Here is a 24,547-nt window from a genome sequence, read left to right on the forward strand (position 1 = left end):
AAAAAAAAAAAAAAAAAAAGAGAGAGAGATGGGTGTGGGAAAAGGAGATCAACAATGAAAAATAAGTGTCAGCATGCCAAAGGAGCTTATTTAAGCTGGACAATGGAGGTCCAAAGCAGTTCCATTAAACCTGGACTACATCTGAGATCCTCTTCTAAAAAAAGAGTCCTGGATTTGGAAATGAGGGTTTAATTCACAGTTCTGACATCTCATGGCTGTGGGACCATAGACAACTTTCTTCACCTTGCTGAGTCTGTTTTGTCAGTAAAATTGAGATAATAATACTTGCACTATCTACCCTGCAGGGATGTTATAAAGAGAATGCTTTATAAACCTCACAACTCTATAAAAATGTGAGTTATGATAATAGTAATAGCTGACATTTATATAGCATTTTGAGATTTATGAAACCTTTTTACATGCATCATCTTATTACTGGATCTTCATGATAACCCGAAGAGGTAGGTATGGTTATTATACCCATTTTACAGGTGAAAAAATTGAGGCCAAAAGAGGTTAAGTGACTTCCTTAAGATTGTACAAATAGTCAATGTTGTAGAAAGAATCTGAACCCAGATCTCTCCTGATTTCCTATCCAGCATTCTTTCTATTACACCATGCTTCCATTCCTCATAAGGCACAAGGAAAAAAATAAATAGCCAACAAATGCACTCTGTTTGGGTGTTGGAAAATCAATGTCTTTTCTTTCTTTCCAGGATTACCTAGCATAAGATAGCAGTCTCCTTGATGGAGCGGTACTGCTAAACCAGGTGTCTTTATGTCCCAGGCTATCTTCAGACCAACGTGCCAGACAGCAGGGTTTCTCCCTTCTGGGCTCAGCTCACCATCATCAAGAACTTCAGGACCTGTCAGGAGAAGAGGAAAATGAATGGCAGGTCAGATTCAAGGCACATGGCCAGGATATCAGGAAGGGTTAGAGTCATCAGAGAAAGCATACTGTAGCATGGTAACTTGAACTAAGCCTTGTGGAAGGAATAGGATTTGGAAAGTCATTATAAAGGAGGAGAAGAAGGAGGAGGAACAATATGAGCAAGGGCTCAGAGATACAAAATCTTGCTTACCAGCCCAAGGCAAATATAATAGAGGCCTTACTTATGGAGTATATCACAAACTCAGACAAATGGAACAGATATCCCAATCTCTACTATAATCCACTTACAATGATCTCATTTATGGCATAGAAGATAACCTGAAGGCTATGCCTAGAGGGCACAGAAGTTAGTGGATCCAACCATTCTGGACAGGTTTTGAGTAGAGTCCCAGAAAAACATCCCTGATATTTAGGGACCAGCCTAGCAAAGTTTGAAGTTCTCCAGAAAGTTTGCCACAGGGTGATGAATTTCTTTTTGACACAGCGTTGTATGAATACTAAAGTACCCACACCATCAAAAATCAGTTCTGGAAAAAATGAAGCCTACATACATTTTTCTTTAATGGATCTGTGACCTCATCAATGTAGATTATCCCCTTTGACAGCTGCCATCCAGGCATGCCTTCTTCTCTTGGAGGATTCTTAACCATAAATCCTCCACAGATCATTCATCTAATGACCTTTGGAGCCCTTCCTTGATATCTTCTGCTGTCGTGTGAAGTAGGGGAGACTAAGGGGCCTCAAATCACTAATATTTCACCAGTCCATTTCCTTTTTAAGCCATACATTTTTTGAGGATTTCAACCTACAAACCACAACTTCCATATATGTATTAAACTAAGTTACAAACACTCAAATATGTGAACACTGGGTACAAACATCAGAATTAGACACTGGAGAGAAAAAATAGGCATTCTACCTTTTCACAAAACTTTCAGGCAATAAACGCAGTTCTAACCTTGATGTTTATAAACACGGAAAAAAAGAATCACTGAAGAAAATTCTGAAATGGTAAGGGGGAAATACCATGAACTATCTAGGAATGTGACCTTTTTTTAAAAAAGGATAAACTGTTAACTAAAACTGTTTATGGAGTTTCATAGAGAAAAACCTAGGACTTTTTCCTGGGTCACTCCCATGCACGTTTTTGTAAGAGGCTCTCCAGGGGCAATCACTAGGCAGTTTCGTTCCCCTACTATTTGCCTGCACAACAAGGGAAGTCAATATCTGGAAATTTGGTGTTGACTTTAAACCACCTAAATATTTGTCATTTGATAGAAATGATCACCAAACATATTTTAGCTGGGCAGATTGGTAGTAAAGTAGACAAAGTATAGGGTTTGGAGTGAAGAAGACTCGAGTTCAAATCCTGCCACAGACCTATATATATTGTCCCTTAACCTCTTTGGGACTCAGTTTCCTCATGTGGGAAATGGAGATAATAACATTTACTTTCCAAGGGTTGTTGTAAGTCAAATGAGTTAATATAGCACTTTACAAACCTTAAAATGCCTCATTAGCGCTCATTATTTATTATCTAAGAGAAACTAACAAAGAAAGTAAATACTCTGTCATGAGACTTTATCTGGGCTTGGCACTAGAAAGAGAAAATCATGTATGTATGTATCTAGCTCTCTGTTCCTAAAACCACAGGGGTCAGGCTCAGTGCACTGCTGTAGGCTGTTTCATCATGGAGGGCACAAATGAGAAAATAAGGTCTAGCAAATACTTTGAGAAAAATCAATGCAAACATCTTAGAGAGGCTTTTCATATTTCTCTCCTTGGGCTGATAAATTGTAACTTAATTTAAGAAAAGAAAACTGCAATTACAATGGTTTTCAAGGCATTTTTAATGCACAGATCATGGATATTATAAAAAGAGGTAACCTCTGTGGGATAATCCTGCAGAGGAGGTTCCGTTCCTCCTATCACTTCAGCAGCAGCACTGTTCTCCATATGGCACCAAATAAAATCTAGAACTACAATCAGAGGCAGCAATTTCAATCAAAATTTCCTGGGGTCTCCTCATAAAGCTAGCACCTTTGGAATGTGCTCGTTAAAATAAATTTTTGTTAGTGTTTTCTGTTTCCTTAAGGAAAAGGAGGATTGTTGCAGTTTGATATATTTTTTCTTGCTTAAGTATAACATAGCTCCCAGACTTACTTTCTCAATAGTTGTTAATTATCCATAGCAACTGCAACCAATTATTCCTGCCCCCTTGTTATTTTGGAAACAGCCTGGCAAGAAGATCCTACTTGCCTTTCAGTCTGATTTATACCAAAAGAATAAAAAAAATTACCAGTGAATTTGCTGTATAAAAAGTCTACCCAATAATATCACCAGAGAGACAAAACTAGCTAAAAACTAAAGTTTGCTAAAAGTATAAGCCTAAATATTAGATTATTAATTCAAGAGATTTTTCTGGCTCTTAATGCTGTAATCAAATCTAGAACAAAGTTCGTCAAACACATAATTAATGATATACACAATCTCTCTGGTGCTTCATGTAAGAATATTGGTTCCAAGGCAGAAGAGTGATAAGGAGTAGATAATAGGGGTTAACTGACAAAGCTAGGAGTGTCTGAGGCTAGATTTGAACCCAAGCCCTCCCAACTCTAGGCTTGGCTCTCAATCCACTGAGTCACTGAGATGCCCAGTAAGAAGTTCCTATTAATTAGGAGACTTCAGAATGAGGAAGAGTGGAGTTGAAGTCCCTCTCAGATATATATTGATTACATTAACACTGGACCAGACAAATTGTCAGATGCCCCAGACATTTCTATCTTCACCTTGGGTTCCCCATTACCATCAAATCACAAATCCAGTTCTTTTTGTTGTTGTTAAAGTATTAATTATATAGAACCAAACCAATTTTTTTAGTTTTATACCTTGTTAATTTAATTCCCTCTCAAAAAAAAATTAACCCTTACTTTCCATCTTAGACTCTATGCTGTGTGTATCTAGTGCCAAGGCAGAAGAGCAGTAAAGGCTAGGCAATGGGAGTTAAGTGACTTACCCAGGATCACATAGCTAGAAAGTCTGAGATCACATTTGAACCCAGGACATTCCATCTCTAGACCTGACTCTCAATTCACCAAGCCACCTTGCTGTCCCCAATTCCTTGTTATCTTTAAGCCACATTGAGGTAGGTAAATTTCCCCTAATGCAATGTTACTGAGACATCACCATCACCAATATTTAACCACAACCATCACCACACATAAGCAAAGGAAAAGCAGCTAGGATTCTGCAGAATTTTACCCAAATTCAGTATCAGGTCATTTTGACAAGAAATTACAGAAAGCTTTATAAGTAAATACTGGAAACTGTGACATTCATCTCTATAGGTCACAAGTATTTAGCACTAATGAGTACCTATCAAGTCATGATCAGATGGCCAGAATTATAACAGAAGTTCACTATCTTTTATAAGCTAAAAGATGGCAAATCCTCATTATACAATACAGAATCCCAAAAATTTTTGAGAATTAAACAAATTTATCATATTGAAACTATAGTATTATCATGAATAAATTACCTACATTTATATTGATAAAACCTGGAATCCCTAAAAATTTAAGAATACTTTAAGTTATTGTGATTTTGAGTATTTATAATTTATAAATTATCTGAATGAAAAGTTTTCAAAATATAAAGCCATAGCTGAAGAAATAAAATCCATTTGGGAAGATGGTGACATGGTAACATCATCCTTGTCACTCTAGCCGCTACTGGATTTGTCCCAATGATGCTTTTAGAGAGCCTAGAGAAAATCAATTTTTACATGAATACTTTTTTATTACATAAGACAATGTTATCTACATTGCAAAAATCCACTCATCTATGTTCTCTACACATTAAGTAAATAATAACAACTGCAGAATATTAGTATAGCTACCTCTCCCAGGACATTTCTAAGACAAACCTCATCAAAAACCTATAAAGATGGGAGCAGCTGGGTAGCTCAGTGGATTGAGAGTCAGGCCTAGAGACGGGAGGTCCTGGGTTCAAATCTGGCCTCAGACACTTCCCAGCTGTGTGACCCTGGGCAAGTCACTTGACCCCCATTGCCTACCCTTACCACTCTTCTGCCTTGGAGCCAATACACAGTATTGACTCCAAGACAGAAGGTAAGGGTTTAAAAAAAAAACCTATCAAGATGATAGTACTAAAAGTTCATATTTATATAGTGCTTTATGTTTTACAAAGTACTATATATATATATGTATATATATTAGCTCATTTAACCATAATAGCTTTCTGGACAGCTATCATCCCTAGTTTACAGACAAAGGCCATGAAAGTTGGAAATGTAATACTAGTAGGAATTAGCGGTTATAATAGTATCTTTATTTGGTTTTGTGAAAATTAGACAATCAATTATTCAGATTGCAGAGTTATTCCTTGTGAACTACCTAGAAATGAAGATTCTGAAAAAATGGAGCTTTCACATACCAAAAAAAAAAAAAAAATGAACTCATCACTCCCCTCCAACAGTAGTATTTTTTTTTCAGCAGTAGTGTTACAAAAGGCATTAAAACAAGTTGGTTGAGATAAATGTAGTCCCTCAACACAGATAAAGTGGTATTAATTATACATTTTTAGTGATTTCTTGAAGAACATTACAAACTTCTAATAGACAAATCTAAAGCTACAAAGTTTGGCTCTGTCAGGTTTTCATATTGAGCATCTAAAGCCCCATCAATGGCTACAAGGGCAAAAGAAAAACTTTTTTTTTGCTTTTTAAAAAAAAAAACATTCACATAAATAATAATGTATCATTACATCCATTTTTAAGGACAAGAAAAAAAGAATACAAACTAGGAAAAGGAGAAAAAAGTTCCTTTTCAGGCTCTTCCAACCAAACATTATATGAAATGGGGAATGGACATTCACAGATTTCTGAAACTATGCATACTTCAAATCAGAAGTTCTATAACCAACAAGTGGTTGATATCTTCTAAGAGTGTAGGTGATTAGAGGAAAGCATTTAGAAGATATCATGAAAGAGCTGAAGAGTTCTCAGTTGTTAAATGTTGGTGGATGAAATATCGCCCATTAGCAAAAATTGCTACAATAGACCAACACCGATTCTCTAAATTGCCAGTGGATATCCCCATTAGGAATTCTATCTACCAATTGTTCAGGCTAAAACCAAATATTTTTCCATTTGCTTATCTGTGTGCAGGTTGCTTTCTCCCTGAAAGGATATAAGCTCCTTGAGGAGCGAGCCTTTTGTATTTAATTTTGTTGAATTAAATTGTTGCACTGATTCCCCTATGTATGTAAGTCAGATTCAATCAACAAATATAGAGCCCAAGATGTACAAGATTCAGTGATAAGTGCTGAAGGCATATACACAGATGATTAAATTCATCAAAAAGTTTGTGACCTAGTTGGGGAGATTATACAAACATATAAGAAGTTGAACAATGCAATAAACCAATACAAAACTTTCCATCAGAGAGAGTACATACAGGTGGTACATTTAATAAATAAATAACCATTTACTGAGCACCTACTATTTGTGCAATACCGTGTTAGGTGTTGGGGCTATTAGAACAAAAAGGAAAGAGTCTGCCTTCAAGAAGCTTAAATTCAGTTAAGAGGTAACATCATAATAAGAACACAATGTAAATTTGGAGAAGGCGGAACAGATGGTACTAGAATCTTGGGGGTCGGGGAGAAGGGGATGAAGAAAGGTTTTAAGTAGAAGTTGCCACCTGAGCCAGTTTCTGAGGTTAATAATAAAGGATTCTCAGAAGTGGAGGTGAGGAGGGTTGCAGGAGGGAGTATAGCCAGTTGAAAAATCATAGAGATAGAGTGTTTTGTCTGAGGAACATCAAGAAGGCCAATTCATCTGGTCCACAAAGTCTGAGAAGGGGAATATAATATGTTACATGGAAGAAAGCATGGGTTCTTAAATTCAGAGGTATTTATATTTGATTCTAGAGGCAATAAACTAGAGATGACTGATTAGGGGAACAACTCATTTAATCTTGTGCTTTTGCAGCTAGAGGGAGGGAAGAATGGTGGAGGAAGTGACTTTTAAAAACAATTTAGAAATTAAAATAGCCCAGTAAAAAGGGGGAGGCAGAGTATGACCATTCTGAAGAGGATGGCTGAAACTGATGTTGTAGACATAGAAATGATAGGATATAGCTAATGACTGGATGTATAGAGTGAGAGAGTGTGAAGAGGTAAGGAGAGCTCCCAAATTAGTGGTATGTGGAAGCTGAGAAACCTGGATTCAAATTTCAGCTCTGCTAATTAATAATAAAAGCTACACTTACGTAATGTTTTAAGGTTTGCAAGTGCTTTACATGCACACACATATATATGCAAGCAACCTTAACCCTAAGAGGTAAATACTATCATTATCCCTATTTTATAGGTAAGGAAATTGAAGCCTTGAAAGGTCAAGTGCCTTGTCTGTCCAGGATGTCACAGTCAATAATTATAGGAGGCAAGATTTGAACTTGTATCTTCCTGATTCCAGACCTAGTACTCTCTCCACTGAGTCACCCAGGTGCCTTGCTGCTATTTATTACCTGTGAACCCTTAGACAAGTCATTCTTTGAGTTTTAGCTTCTTCTATGTACCAATATCTTTTTTTAATTACTCCTCTCTCTTACCCTCTTTCCAGGCAAAAGGATTACACTTCTGCTTATTCTCAAAGGCAAAATAATGTCTATCTCTTTTTGAGGTAAGGTTGGTTATCTTCTGAAGGAAGTTTTTTAACTACAAGTGTTCTCTCCCTGCTTTCAATGCCTTATGTTACTTTGCATCTGTTCATAGTTATTACATTTATTCTTGAGTTGTAGATTTTTAAACATATTTACTGTCCCCTCCATCAGAAAGAAAGTTCCTCTGGAATAAGGAACATTTCCTTCTTTAGGTTTATAAATTTATTGCCCAATACAATCTCTGCCACAATGTAAATACCTTATACATTGTTGATTAATGAGGAGGAAATGGTCATTTAGAGCTGCTCAAAGAGTGATGAACAAGAAAGGCAGTTAGGTGTAATAGTGGGTATAGTGTTGGACTTATTGCCAGGAACACCTGAGTTCAAATCCTGTATCATAATTTAGCTGTGTGACCTGGGACAAGATACTTAATTTATCTTAGATACTATTTTTCTCATCTGTAAAATGGGAATAATAATATTATCTATCTTCTTAGGATTGTGGTGAGGATCTAATGAGACTTTACATATCTTAAAGTACTATATAAGTACAAGCTATTGTTATTACCTCTGTTTCTAACACAGGACAAGTCAAGTTTACTGATTAAGAAAGGCTGGCTTTGGGGGCAGCTAGATGGTTCAGTGGATTAAGAGGCAGGCCTAGAGATGGAAGGTTCAAATATGACTTCAGACACTTCCTAGCTGTGTGACCCTGGGCAAGTCACTTAACCCCCATTGCCTAGCCTTTATCACTCTTCTGCCTTACAATCAATACATAGTATTGATTCTAAGATGGAATGAAAAGGTTATTAAAAAAAAAAGCTGGCTTCACAATTAATAGCCAAGTCAGTGAATGACAGAGGAAAATGAGAGAGGAGGGGAATATAAGTTTTACTCTAGTTCTACTGACATGACTTTAAATAAGCCATTTATATCTTTGTGCCCTAATTTTTTTACTGATCAAATAGAGCTAATAATACCAGCTCTATCTGGCCTAGAGTCAAAAGATTCCTCTTCCTGAGTTCAAATCTGGCCTTAGAAACTTACTAGCTGTGTAACCCTGGAAAAATTTTTGTGATACTTCAGAAAGGAGACGAAAAATACAGACCACCTTTTTTAAAGTTAATATTTAAAATTCCCACAAAGGAATATATTTCAAATATATTATTCCTTAAAGTAGTAAAATTGTGACCCAATGCAGCACAATTATATCCCAGAGTGCCTAATTTTTTTTTATCAAAGCACATGTTTCACCAAGTATCACTCCAAACCTATCTGCAGGCCACCCTATGCCCCTATCTCTTTCTTCTGTGAATATCTCCATAAGATCTCCATAGGATACTATTAATAGACAATTCCAATTTCCAATTAATTCATGAAAGTCACCTAAAAATCTTGAGCCTTATTTATGGTTATTTTTTTCACAAAGGCCAAAATTAGAGAAATATGACATTTCTAAAATAGTGATGAGGAAGAAGTAACAAAACACAAATGGTAGAATTAAATTACCAATGAAAACTATTATACTATTTTCCCATCAAAGCGCTAAATTCAAGGCTTGAGTGTTAGACCACAAAAAGCAATTACCTTTAGTTCCTAGGAAGTAAAAATCTGTTCCATGACAAAAAGCTACAACCAATTGTTGACAATTGCCACATAATTATGTAGCTTGAATGGTAAATCAAAGATTCTTCTCAGTGGGTACTTAGACCAACAAAGCCAATCACTGGTTTAAAAACTGTACCATTCCAGAACTCTTACTAACAATATCTATTACCCATGACTGCAGGAGAAAGCCATTGAATGAAGCATATAATTATGCTGATCCTACACAAATTACAACTCAGTGACCTCTAGCCATAGAAATAACAACCCTGAGGAAGTTATGCCAGGCCAATCTCATTTCCTCTAGGAAGGTTACTAGCATGGCAGGAGAATTCAGTAGATATAGTATACCTGGTTTTAGGTAAGGCATTTGATACAGTTTCTCATGATATCCTTAAGGCCAAAGCTGAGGCATATGAAGTACATCAAAGTACAGTTAGGCAGATTTAGAACTGGTTTAATACACTTCCCAAACAATAGGGATTAATTGGTTAATGTCACCCTGGAAAGAAGTTTCTAGTGACTAAGTGACTGACAAAAAGAATGAATGGAAGAATGGAGGAAATGAATGAATGAAAGAAAAATATATTTGTTAAGCACTCACTATGTGCTACTAAGTAAGAGTCTACCTTTAGTCCTGTAGGGAGAAAAATAACAATAATTTAGAAAAGGCATAAATAGATGGCAAGTTCAACAAATCTATAAATAAACAAAATTTAATGACATGAAATTTAATAGGAATAAATGTAGAGTACTGTGTGTGAGTTTTTTAAAAAATCAACTGAACAAGCATAATGGAATCATAACTAGTCAGTCAATAAAGATTTATTAAGCATCTGCTATGGAACAGCCATTATTCTAAGCACTGGGGATACAAAGAAAGATATCTTGCTCGTAAGAAACTCTTAGTTGGCCAGAAAGATGATATGTTAATGACAAAGTACAAATAAGCTATATATACATAAACTGGAAATCATCAACAAAGAGAAAGCTGTAGTGTTAAAGGGGGACCAGAAAAGTTTCCTATAGAAGGTGACATTTTAGCTAAAGACAATAGCCCTATGTCTCTCCCTATTCTAGTTGATCTCCTATGCACTTGTCAAAGTGATCTTCTTAAGGCAAAGACCTAACCATATAACATTACTCTCCCCTCTCAATAAATTCCAGAAGCTCCCTGTCACCTCCAAGATACATATAAAATCTTCTGGTCAGCATTCAAAGCTCTTCGTACCCTGTATCCCCCTACCTTTCTAATCTTCTAAAACCTTATGTCTTGCCCATGTATTCTGCAATGCAAACACTCATCTCCTTGCTGTTAATGGAACTCTCAACTTCAGGCATTTTCACTGGCAAGAGCAGTAATTACTAAAATCATCTTGATCCTGGTTAAAATATAGAGACTGATCAGTAGAATAGATTAGGTATATAACGCAGAGAAGCAAATGTATCAAATACCCTTGTATTCAATAACACAAAGACCTCAACTATTGAGACAAGAACTCACTGACAAAAATTTCTGAGGAAATTGGAAAGCAGCATAGGTTAAATTTAAACTAATAACTAACACCTTATGCAAAAATAATTCCAAATTGGGTGTGTAGTATAGATAAAAAGTCAAATCATAAACTAAAGAAACAGAAAAAAAATATGTATGAAATCTATAAATAGAAGAAAAGTTCATGACCAAGATAGAGAAGATCACAGAAGATAAAATGGATAATTTTGATTACATAATTTTTAAAAAATTGAACAAACATAATAAAGCTAAAATCAAAAAGGAAACAAGGAAAAAAAACTCTTTACTACAAGTTTCTCTAATAAAAATCTAATTACCAAGCTATATAAGGAACTAATTTGAATTTATAAGAAAAGGCCATTCTGCAGCTGATGAATAATCTAAAAATACAACAGTTCACAAGGGGAAAAACCTACGCTATCATTGTCTAGATGAAAAAATGCTCCAAATAACTAATAATTAAAGAAATGCAAATTAAAACAATTGTTTTCTACCTCAAATCCATCTGAGTAGCAAAGGGGTCAAAAAATAAAAATGACTAAGGTTGAGACTGTGAGAAAACAGGTCATTGATGGACCTGTGATTAAGTACAACTATTCTGGAAAGAATTTTACAATTACATTAGAAAGTTACTAAATAGTGAAGTATGATCTGGTGGTATTACTATTAGACACACAATATAAACATTATAAAAATGAGCAACATTCAAGACTTATAAACTGTTTAAGAGTTAAGAAAACAATTAGGAGAACAATTTATACAGTAATACTGTAAAAAAAACAACTTTGAAAGCTTTGAGAACTATGATCAATCATGATTCAAGAGAACCAATGATTAAACATGCTAACCATTACAGAGAAGGTGTTAAAAACAGTATATTTGTGTTCATTTTTTTTTAAATATAGAGGAGGTGCTACAGATTTCAATGTTGCAGGTATTTTCTGGTGAGGTCATGATATTAATAATTTTACTTAACTTTTATTTTCCAAGAGAGACCTCTCATCAAGTTGCAGTAATCTATAAAAATTTTTTATATAAAAATCAATAACACTTTTTTAAAAACTCAACTTAAATATCATCTTTTGCAAGAGGAATTTCCTACCCCTTTCCAACCCGGGGTACCTTCCCTTTAAAACTACTTCCCATTTAAAGTCTGTGTGTTCATTTGTGCATCTTCTACATATTTAGTTGTCTGTATGTCATCCCCTCCATTAAAATAATAGCTTCTTTGGAGAACATTTTTATTCCTTTCTTTGAATCTCCTAAATTTAGATTAGTAAATTCCTGGCACATAGTTAACTGTTTAATAAATGCTTGTTGAATTCACTTAGGGAAATTGAAAATTACGTCATATAAAAAGTGGTTGAAGAACTCAATAATATTTAACTAGAGAAGAAATGACAAGAGAAAAGGTAAAGCTACACTGAATAATTTTATGGGATATTATGAAGAAGAGGAGAGGAATAAAAAGAGCCACAGAAGGGAGAAGCATGACCAAGGCAATAGCTGGAGAAGGCCAGTAGAAAGAATATTGGGTTTGTAATAAACATGAGTTTCAATAATCATTCTGTTACTACTTCTGTGACTGAGCAAGTCTTTTCTCCCCTCTCTGGGCCTCATTTATTCTACCAATAAAGTGAGGGATTTGGATTAGATGATCTCTAAGGTTTCCTCTCACTCTAAATCATATCATAAAACCCCTTGTGGGCACATTTTAGCTTAGTATAAAGGAAACTCTTCTTAACAATTAGAACTATCCAAAAATAGGATGTACTGCCTTGAAAAGTAATGGGTTTCCCATCTTTAAGTGAAGGTTGAATGATCACTTGTAGGGGATGTGATAAAAGGTATTCTCGCTCAGGTACAAATTAGACAGCGTGATCTCTTTAACGGCTCCTCAAACACATAAATTCTGTGATTCTATAGCAGGCTCACTTAAATCAATAGGAACATTTTATTGGAAAAAAAGGTAGTGATGACAAAGAAATTAAAGTTGTTAGACTTTGCAATCTTACTGTTTTAGAAAATTAAAAACAACAAAAACATAATAAAGACCTATCTAATTTCCAAATCTTAAGTCTTTCCCAATTGAGAGTTGCTTTTTGAGGGGGGGCAGGGAGCATATGCACAGAGACAGAAATTAAAGTACTTTAATTTAGAAAGTCACTCTCTTTGGCCCAATTCCTAACATAGTTCTGGCTACATCCAAAGAAAACTGAATGAATCAGAGAATATGTCTTGGCATTTGGGGCTCAAGCAAATGCTTATAAGATATTTCAGCATTTCAAGATGATTCTATTGATGTAGATACTACCACCACATACACAGATCTCAACATCTCCAAGACTTAGTAAATTATTTTCAAAAGTTATTGTGACCAGAAACTTCGTTACCTTGCAGCAAACCTGGGTACCAGAAATATATTTAAAATTATTCCTGGAGGAGGACTTTAGGGAAGAGTTAATAGTTAGCATCTATTATGTGACAGGCACAATTTTAAAAATCTTTCTTATTTGAACCCCACATCAACCTTGTGAAGTAGGTGCTATTATAATCCCCATTTTACATTTGAGGAAGCTGAGGAAGACTTGGCCCAGGGAAAAATGACTAGTAAGTACCTGAGGCCAGGTTCTTCCTGTGTTAGCACATTTCAACTAAGTATAAAGGAAACCTTTCATAACTATTAGAATTGTCCAAAATTGTTCCTGACTCCAAGTCCAGCATGCTAACCACTGAACCAGCTGTCTCTAATATTAAAATAAAATGAAATAGCTTCTCTCAAATGAGATATATATCTGGAACTCAGAAGGAAAAAAAGTCTGTCTCATAAATGAGATTTTCCTATTTGATCATCTGACCCTGCCAAAGATCTGCCTGCAATTCTGAGTTGTTTAGCCAAAGATGCTGCCCTAATGTCACAGTGGTAGGTATGGATAATATAGCTTTTTAAAAAATGTATGTTATAATTTTGTTATCCAAAAGTCTGACTATTTCTCCTAACGAAACTACTAGCTAAAAAAAACTAAACTCAGAACTGTTTCAAATGCTATTTCAGGTTCTAAAACTATATTTCAAAGCTATATCTCTTGCCATGGAAATACAATAAGACCATTAAAGCAGAATGTGTCTCAACACAAAAGCATTTTTTCAGGCACGTTAGGGTTATCATATATCAATGGCATCAATTCAGGAGAGTCTCTTCCTTAGAAAAGAAGCTAACTAACTCTATTGTATTTTTCCATCTGAATTCTCAGAAATTCTAAATACTTAACTCCTTGAGCAGAGGCTTACAAAAGCTTGGATTACCCCAGTTTCTTCCACTAGGATAGTAACAGATTAATGAAAAAGTTATTAGGATACCATGATTGTGTTAGATTCAGGGAAAATGGTAGAACATCTTGCCCCAAAATTAGATCTCTACTGATAACTGAAGCCGCTATTAACTGGAACTTGAAAAAGACATGCGATTTGCCTGGGATCAGGAATACTTGAATTCAAACACTTATTGGCTGTGGGACCATGGACAAATCACTTAATCTGTGTTTGTATCAGTTTCCTCATCTGTAAAATGGGGGTAATCACAGCACCTACCTATCAGTTAAGATAATAATTGTAAAGCACTTAGCACAGTCCCTGGCACATAGTAAGGGCTATTATTATTATTATTATTATTATTATTATTATTATTATTATTTAAATTGTTTCTCTGGCTTGGAATTTACAACCCCCTTATATCTACCAGGCAGTAGTCTTCTCTATTTTTAAGGTTCTACTCAGCTGCCACATCCTTCAGGAAGCCCCTCCTTATCTCTTCAAATGAAAGGGTTATCTCCCTCTTCAAATTTTCCTAAAGCCCTAAGCCTGGAGGTTAGGCTTAACTCTCTCAAGATTGCTATCAACTCCAGGCTATGCAAATTAGTCAATCAACAAGCTTTTATTTTTATTTTTAATTATTTTAATTTCATTTTAATATAATAATGAATATTAATTTTATCATCATAGGTGTTGGGGACAATAAAAATGAAGAAAACAAAAATAATTTTCGTCTTCAAGAAACTTACATCTTTTGTGGATATGCTTATAAATAAGTATATTAAAACTATACACCAAATAAATACAGGGTAATTTTGAGTAGGGAACACTAGTAGTCGGAAGGATAGTCGGCAGGGCTTGGTCTTTACTTTGAGGGAAATTCTAATTCTAGGAATTCTAAAGAAGTGGCAGTGAGGAAGATGCACATTCTGCATATAGGGGAGATAGGTGGTACAAAGGCACAAGAGTGGAGGGTGGCAAATCATGTGTGAGAAACACAGCAATAATGGCAGCCCAGACTGCAGGGTGTATGAAGGGGATTACTGTTTATGTGTACCACTTGACCTTCATTTCAAAGGCTGGCTAAATACTACCTTGTACTTTAACTTTCTTTGTTATTATCCTAACCTTTCCATTTCCTATGCAATATAAAAGCCTTGAGGATTGGAGGGACTGCATGGGGTTTTTTTTTTCTTTATTCTCAACATTTAGCAGAATATCTTACACAGAGAAGCAATGTAATAAATGTGTTTGGAATTTAGTTGCTTCTGTTAGAGAGATGATTATAAAGATGCCTTTTTTACTAGTATGTTGGAATCACAGCTAAAAGAAAAGGTAAGCAATGTAAAAAGAAAGAATAATATGTAGAGTCCTAATAGTCCAAAAGGATTATTTTAATAATACTCACCAAATTAAATAATGAAATTCTTGAAGTACATATCATTGCTAAGCCATAGCTCTATCCTTGATAAAATCAGAGAAAATACAGCTAGTAAGGGTCATTTGCTTAGACAAGGGAAAAGAGAAACTCAACCTTGAGTTGACTGTGTCTATCTGTTATATAGTTTTCCTAAAATCCAGAAGAGATCTTATTAAAAATCTAACCAGGGCACTTTCTTGACCCTCCCTATCAAATCATCATCCCTGAAGCACTGACAGGAAAAAGATCAGAAATCTTAAGCTCATATAAATAGAAGCAATGAGCAAAAGAACATGGGCCTGGTCATGTAAGACATCTTCCTGAAGCTGTATCATTGTACCTTGTCAGCAGATATTTGACGTAATTCAAACTTTCGGTGACTCAGAAATTTTCAGTCACCAGAAAACAAATGGGCCTTCCCATACAAGCTCACGTTTGTTCCCAGGCAAGGATCTGGGAAGGGTTCTAAAAGAAATAGAAATAAAAAATCAATAAATTGGGAATACAATTAAAAAACAGAAAAAGAAAAAATTAAAAATTCCCAACCAAACACCAAATTAGAAATCCTAAAAATTAAGTCAGTTCAACAAAATTTGAATGTAAAAAAAACTATTGAATTAATAAGTAATTCTAAGAGTTGATTTTATGAAAAAAATCAACAAAATTGATAAACCTCTAATTAATCTGATAAAAAAAAAGAGAATCACTAGCATTAAAGAGGAAAAGAGAGACTATACCACCAATGAAGATGAAATTAAAGCAATTATTGGGAGTTATTTTGTCCAATTATATGAAAACAAATTTAAGAATGGAAGAGAAATAGAAAAATACTTACAAAAAATAAGCTCCCTAGACTATCATAGCAAGAAACAGATGTCTAAATAAATTTAAATAGAAAAACATTTTTTGAACAAGCCATAAATATACTTCCTAAGAAAAAAGCATCAGGATTAGATAGATTTACAAGTCAATTCTATCAAACATTTAAGAATCAACTAATTCCAATATTAAAAAAATTATTTGAAATGATAGATAAAGAAGGAGTATTACCAAATTCCTTTTATGAAACAAATACAGTGCTGATACGTAAACCAGGAAGAGCAAAAACAGAGAAAGAAAATTATAGACCCATCTCATTAATGAATATATAAGTAAAAATCCTGGTTAGGAGACTACAAAAATACATCATAAAGAAAATAACATTTTGATAGGATACTGGGATGGTTTAATACAAAGAAAACGATCAACAAAGTTGATATCAGTAACAAAAGTAATAAAAAAATCTGTCTATGTCAATAGATACAGAAAAGCCTTTGACAAAACATGACACTTATTTCTATTTAAAACACTGGAAAGCGGAGGCAGCTGGGTAGCTCAGTGGATTGAGAGTCAGGCCTAGAGATGGGAGGTCCTAGGTTCAAATCTGGCCTCAGATGCTTCCCAGCTGTGTGACCCTGGGCAAGTCACTTGACCCCCATTGCCCACCCTTACCACTCTTCCACCTATAAGCCAATACACAGAAGTCAAGGGTTTTAAAAAAAAAGGAAGAAAGAAAAAATAAAACACTGGAAAGCATAGGTATGACGTTTGTGAGGATTACTTAGTTTAGTATTAGTATTAGACCTAATAGGAAGGGCTGAAGAATTCCAAAATGGAATAGGGAAGCAGAATTTTCTTGCTCACTGAGAGAGACTCCATGGTGGTTGAGACAAGTTGCAACTGATCCTAGGAGACCTCAGTTTACCAGAGATCCTGAAGGAAGACCATCACCTACTTGTGGGAGATTTTGGTAGAGACTATTAATTCCAACGTGAGTTGTAGGTCAACTTGGGCTAGGTCAGCTCCCAGAATCTACCCACCTGGAAGAGTACAGCAGGTGGTCCTGGAGGCGCTGAAACATCACTGGAGTGAGGCTGGACACTACTGTGAGGATACCCACTTCAGTCCTGTTTTTCTCTGGGCTCTGTCTTTCTTAGGTCTCAGTTTAGTATAGATAAGTCCCTCCCCTGACCCTATGGTTTGCCCTTAGTCTGTAAGTGTAGTAACCCCTATTCCCAGCCTTTACCATAGTTTCCCTAATTAAAAATTGTTATAACTTTTTCCTTTTGCCTGCTGGTTCCATTGGCCCTTGCCTAGGTGGGGCAGTGTGACTGTTAGGGCCTAAATGCCATTTCTTTCAACAGTCACCTCCTTGGCAGTTAAAACCCAGTTTCCCTGCCTTGTTTGGTCTCTCCATCTGTCATTCCTGTCTCCCTCACACCCTTATGGACCCACATTTAATATTCAAGTCTACTTCCCTGGATATTCCCCATTAGAGAAGGGACTATTTCTTAAAATGATATGAAGCATCTATCTAAAATCATCAGCAAGCATTATTTGTAATGGGAGAAGCTAGAAGTTTTCTCAGTAGGTTCAGGAGTGAAACATGGACGCCCATTATCACTAATATTATTTAACATAGTATTAGAAATGTTAGTGATAGCAATAAGAGGAGAAAAGGAAATTGAAGGAAACAGATTAGGCAGAGGTAATGAATGGCATGATGGTATATGTGGAAAATCCTAGATATTCAGCTAAAAAGTTAGTGGAAACTATCAATAATTTTAGCAAAATAACAGAATAGGAAATAAATCCACATAAGTCATCAATATTTTTATATATTACTGACAAAGTCATGCAAAAAGAGATAGAAAAAGATAATTCACTTAAAATAACCACTGACAGAATAAAATACCTGGGAATATACCTGACAAAACAAACTCAGGAACTACATGAACATTATTATTATAAAACATTTTTTACACAAATGAAGTCAGATCTAAATAACTGTAGAAATAGTAATTATTCTTGGATAGGCAGAGCTAATATAATTAAAATAAAAATCCTACCTATTTAATTCAATGCCATTCTGATTAAATTATCAAAAATATTTTATTAAATTAGAAAAAATAATAACAAAATTCATTTGGAAGAATAAAAGATCAAGAATACCAAAAAGAATTGATGAGAAAAATACCATAAAGTAAGGAGATCTAGCAGTACCAGATTTTAAGTTGCATTATAAAGCAATCATTACCAAAACTATCTGGTATTAGCTAAGAAATATAATTATAGATCAGTGGAACAGAACAGACATACGAAAAACAGCAGTAAAAGATTAGTGTAACCTCATATTTGATAAACTCATAGATTCAGGTTTTTGAGATAAGAAATCACTATTTAGTAAAAAATTGCTAGGATAACTGGAAGCTAATTTGGCAGAAACAAGATATAGACCAATATCTTACACCATTTACTAAAAATGATCAAAATGAATACATGATCTAGACATAAAAGAAGATATGAGTAAATTAGAGGAACAGAGATTATATACCTACCAGATTTATGGATAAGAGAGGAATTTATAAGTTGACATGTGATGGAGGCACTGTGAAAATAATTTTGAGTACACTAAATTGAAAATATTTTGTACAAATAAAACAAATTCTGCCAAGTTTAGAAGGAAATTTGAAAATTGGGGGGGGGTGGATTTTAATAGCCAACCTCTCAGAGGTTCATATCTAAAATATATAATGAACTTTTGAAAAATTTAAGAATGAGAACCATCCCCCAATTGATAAATGGGCAAAAGATATAAACAGACAATTTTCAGAAGAAGAAATCAAAGCCATTTATAGGTATATAAGATAATTGCTCTAAATCACTATTGATTAGAGAAAGGCAAACCAAAACAAATGAGATACTACTTCACACCCACGCTAGCAAAAAAGACAAAAGGGCAAAATAAATGTGTATGTGGGGGTGGGGAGTGCACTAATGCACTGTTGGTGGAACTGTGAAACAATCCAACCACTTTGGAGAACAATTTGGAATTAACTCACAAAGTTATAAAAAGTTATAAAAACGTGAATGTCCCTGTATTGCTGGGTCTGTTTTCTAAGGAGAACAGGGAAAAAGGAAAATATTCCAAATGGAACATGGAATATGTTCCAAAATATTTATAGCAGCTCTCATTGTGGTGGCAAAGAAGTGGAAACTGAGGGGATACACATCAATTGGGAAATGGTTGAACAAGTTATGGTATGTGCTTGTGATGGAATACTATTGCACCATAAGAAATGATGAACAGTTTTAAAAAATTTGGAAAGAACCACATAAGATAATTAACAGTGAAATGAGTAGAACCAGAAAAACATTATACATAGCCACAGAATTAATGGTGGAAGAATAAACTGTGAATGTTTCCTCCAGAAAGTGAACAGAAAGGTGAAACATGAAAGACTTAATTTATACGTACATATTGGTCTCCCTGATGATATCTTCTGTGAGATGGAGAAGGTGGGGAGAGGCTAGGACACTTGTAGATGGTATTTATTATATAGATATAAAGAAAAATAAGCTAAACATATAGAAGATTTGTAATTTCATTTGTATACTATCTTCTTTTTCATAGTATATGGTACTGTTTATTTTGTTTGGTTTTGTAAAATTTGGATTAATAACTTTAAAAAGGAAAAGGAAATAAATAAATACAAAACAGAACACTTGGCTGCAAAGCTAGTCTTGCATGATTTTGTCAAGGAAGGACTCATACATCATCACTATGGTGCTGCCTTGTGATAAGGAGATCATATAAATGGTTAGAATCAGTAAGGCAATATTGCAGAGTGGAATATGAGTTGGCTTCTGAGTCAGTATGAAAAGCACCATGAAGCTAAGGGCAAGACTAGAGTTGACAAACTGTTCCTATAAAATAGTGATGTCTCCTGGAATCAAATATCTTTGCAAGGCTGTAAATCAGTGATTCCCAAAGTGGGTGCCACCGCCCCCTGGTGGGTGCTGCAGTGATCCAGGGGAGCGGTGATGGCCACAAGTGCATTTATCTTTCCTATTAATTGCTACTAAAATTTTTAAAAATTAATTTCCAGGGGGCTAAGTAATATTTTTTCTGGAAAGGGGGCAGTAGGCCAAAAAAGTTTGGGAACCACTGCTGTAAACATTCACCTAAGAAATATTTAATTGTTCACCTGGAAATATTTAATTGACTTTTGTTTTCTTGACCTTTTATCAGTAAGTCAATTAGAACAGCACTACATGGGCAAAGGGGAATGACAGTCTTGGTTATATGTGAAAATGTAATATTTCTGAGTTACAATGAACAAAGGCATATCCAGACCCAGAGAGAGGAATATTTTGCAAAAAAGGAGATGTGAGAAATGAAGGACATTTTTAAAAAACAATAATAACAAATAAGAGAGCTCTTAGGACCTAAGGTATGCCAGCCAAAATTCACTTAAGTATGTTATTCCAGTCTTTGTACCTTCACAACTGTAACTGTATACAGCCACTGTTGACCTTTCTACTAGGTTCTCATCATGATGCCAGCTCACAGCCATTTTCCCCATCCCAAAATAAGGTTCTTCTTTCAAGTAGGACATTTCCTGAGGATCCATGTAATTCAACAAGGTCAAATTGTAAGTTGTCCTCTTCTTAAGTTCCAAATCACGTCCCACATTCAAACTGTTCTTGGAGAGTTCTGGGACCATTCCAAATATTGTACTGTCTTCATTGTCTTTGGATTTTATCAAGTGTAGTTTATCCAAAGCTTGGATTGTATCTTTATGCAAGTAGTCATTGAGCTTTAAGAAGGCTCTACAAGCTGCAGATATTTCATCTCTGGAATATTTTATGTTGGAACCTTCCATTGGCCATGGCACAGTGAAGAGTCTGCTATTCAGATACTTATAAGTGTACCCTGGGTTTCCAATGAGAAGGCGAGATACTGGTGTGAGTAAATTTTTCCCTTTGATTCGGACTAGATCCTGGAATAAGCAGCCATGCTTGCGCAAGATGAGGAAGGCTTGCTGAACTTCCTTATGCAGAAATTCTGGGATCCTACTCGCTTCTCGGAGAATCAGTTTGGAATAGTTCTCCTGCCACTGGAAAAAAAAATGAAAACAGTATATGTATAGTTGCTGATAGCATTTTTCTCACATAAAATGCTTTTCTTTACACATCAAAAATCAATTATCTCTTGGCTCATAATTCCAAAAACAAACCTGCAGCTTCAAACCTGAATATTATCACATTGATTAAATGAAATAGATGGTAAATGAGTCTGTAACCAGAGTTCCCTAATTAGAGTCAGCTGATTAACAGTTCTAACTATTAACAAAGTCCCTCAATAAACTGACTTCTGAAGTTCTTCCTAGATGCATACTCCAATGTTCTCATATGCCAAAAGGCTCAATTTGGATATTGGGCAACAAGCAGCCTAAAAGAGGGATTATATAATTTGAGATCAGAAAATCATAGCATTCAACGGAAATTTAAAGGTTATTTAGACCAACCTTCTTGTGGGGAAAAAAAAAGAAAGAAAAAAGAAAAGGAATCTTCTTTAAAATATCCCTGGAAAATGGTTATCAACCATCTGTTTAGAATCATGTTTGACTCTTTTCTCTTTTAATCCTCTCACAATCAGTTACTAAATCCTTTCAAATATACCCCTGCAACATTGTGTATTCACCATCTCCTCTCTATTCTCACTAATATCACTCTGACACAGGTCATCATTACCACCCACCTGGATTATAGTGACAGTGACCTACTAAGTCTTCCTGCCTCCACAGTCTCCCCATTCCAATCCATTCTTCATGCTACTGATAGAAAAATCTTTTTCATGCATTTATCTGAATATGTCAATCCTCAACTGAAAGTTCTTCAGTGTCTTTTTACATTGTCTTAAAGTAAAGTTCAAACTCTAAAGCACTCCACAATATAGTTCCACAATCTTATCAATGTGCCAGAAAGAATAGACTACTGGTCTCGAGAGTTGACTGAATTCCAATTCAGAGGCTTCCTTGCTATGTGCTCATGAGCGAGTCATAATTTCTCAAAGCCTCATTTTCCTTAACTGCAAAAGGGGACAATAATACTATACTTATATTACTTACTTCACAGGGTTGTTGGTATAAAGTATTTTGAAAAATAATGTACTTCATTAAATGTGAGCTATTATCATGAACTCTCTAATCTTATCTTCTTTATTCTATTCCACTAACCCTATTCTTCAGTCAAGTGTCCCCTAAACATCTGCTACAATCTTCTGCCTCTCTGTTTCTGAGAAGGCTGTCCCCTGGAATGACTTCCAACTCAGAAGCAGCATGGTATTCTTGAAAGTATCCTGGATTTGGAGACAGAGCATCTGGGTTCAAAACCTGTCTGTGAAACTAACTAGCAATGTGATCCTGGGTGACAACTTCTCTGTATCTCAATATATTACTTGGTAAAATTAGGGTATTGTAATAGAGGGTCTTAACTATTCCTTCTCACTCTTAGACTATTATCTATGATTCTTCATACAATGAATTCCTTTTCAAACCCAACTCAAATGCCCTTTCCTCCATGAAACCTTCAGTGATCCACCCAAATGAATTCCCTTCTTGTATCTCACAGCACTTTGTTTTACTGTTCTCTAATATGTTTATCTTATATGTGATATCATGACATAGAGATATCTTAATATTTCATAAGGTAGTCAATTTCATTTATGGTCAGATATGATCATAAAAAGATTTCCCTTATGCTACTGCAAAATCAACCTCTCTAATTTTCAATTCTGTCCTCTACCGCCATAAAGAAAGCTCCTCTATCTTTTATATGACACTCTAAATATGTTCAAACATGCCCGTTCTTAAATCTCATAGTTTACAAGTTATCTCCAGTTCTTCAGTGAATCTTTATATGACATGGTTTATAAGAATACTTCAAAGTTCTATTTACCCTCCACAAAATATGAACTTTGTCACAGCCTTAAAGGTGTCCTCCATGACAATGACAATCCACTATTGATTTATGCTTTCTATACTTGGGATTCTACATCAAATTTAAAAAGAAGAGGAAGCATGGGGAAGCTCTACTGTAATTTCTACATTTCAACCACAACAACACCAACTTCAGAGAACAAATAGCATCCTAACCATTCAAGGTTGGTGAGTTCTAATCTTGGTTGTGTCACTAACCTGCTCTAACTCTGGAGCAAGTCACTTAAACCATCCCTCTTTTTCATGAGGTACAATGTCTTATCCTGCACCTTTATTCCATCAATCCTTTATACTTTAAGGGAAGAAGCAAACTTCATATTTAGAGTTCTTAAGTCAAAGTTCTCCCACAAAAAAGATAACTTGTCATTGTATAAACTGATTTACTCGGTCTGCTTACTTCTCCCTAAATTCAGATGAGTATCCTTAGTATTCCCTGAAACCATACCTTTTCCATTACATTCATATTTATATTACATAAAATGCTAGTTCTTGGTTTTAGATAGATACTATTTACCATATTAAGAAAAGGTCATTTATCACTCTTTTATGTTGTTATTCTGTCAAAAGTGTTCTCTATTAATCTAATCTTTTTAAACTGTTTTTCTTATTAATATAATATATTATGTCTACATTTTTCCTAATATTAAACCTGCCCTGCATTTCTGGTATAAATCCAAGCATACCATAATATACAATGCCATAAACTCTTGGCTAATATTTTAATATTTTTGCATCAAAGTTAATTAGAAATATTGGTTCATAATATTATTCTCCTGTATCATCTCACCCTGATTAAAGTATTAAGATTATACTTATTTTGGACAAAGAACCTAATAGGATGAATTCTTACTCTATTTTTACAAACAAATCATGTAATATTAAAGTGAACTGTTCCTTGAATAGTTCATAGAATTCGCTTATAAATCAGTTCAGTTTAGAGCCTATCGCAATAACTATTTCTTCCTGAGGAATTTATTTATGGCTTGTTTAGAAATTTTTTATGAAATTAAGTTATTTAAATTCTCTCCTTTTCGCTTAATGTAAGTAGTCTGTAATTCTTTAAATATTTATCTATTTCATTTAAGCTATCACCTTTATTGACAAAAAATTAGTTAAAATAATTTCTAATTATTTCTATTGTCTTCATTTTTCATTCCATTCTTGGTTCTGCTTTTGACTCTCAGAATTTTGTCCTTATGGTTCAGCTGCCCCTCACACTCTGGAATTTTTCTTAGCACTTGTGACTTTTTTGGCTCCTGATATCTCTTTGCATCTCTCTTTCTTCTTCCAT

The 24,547-nt window shown here is 34.8% G+C and overlaps 1 protein-coding gene across 1 annotated transcript in view; it reads right to left on the reverse strand.

Annotated features, from left to right (window-relative positions):
* FTO (FTO alpha-ketoglutarate dependent dioxygenase) overlaps window positions 1-24,547 on the reverse strand; it is a gene marked incomplete at its 5' end in the record, with an annotated part of 387,795 nt that overhangs the window by 267,388 nt on the left and 95,860 nt on the right. Inside the window, 2 exon segments of the mRNA XM_044659722.1 lie at window positions 723-866; window positions 20,754-21,372. Coding sequence (XP_044515657.1) covers window positions 723-866; window positions 20,754-21,372 — 763 coding nt within the window.

Source organism: Gracilinanus agilis, chromosome 2 (assembly GCF_016433145.1).
Source record: "Gracilinanus agilis isolate LMUSP501 chromosome 2, AgileGrace, whole genome shotgun sequence".
NCBI lineage: Eukaryota > Metazoa > Chordata > Mammalia > Didelphimorphia > Didelphidae > Gracilinanus > Gracilinanus agilis.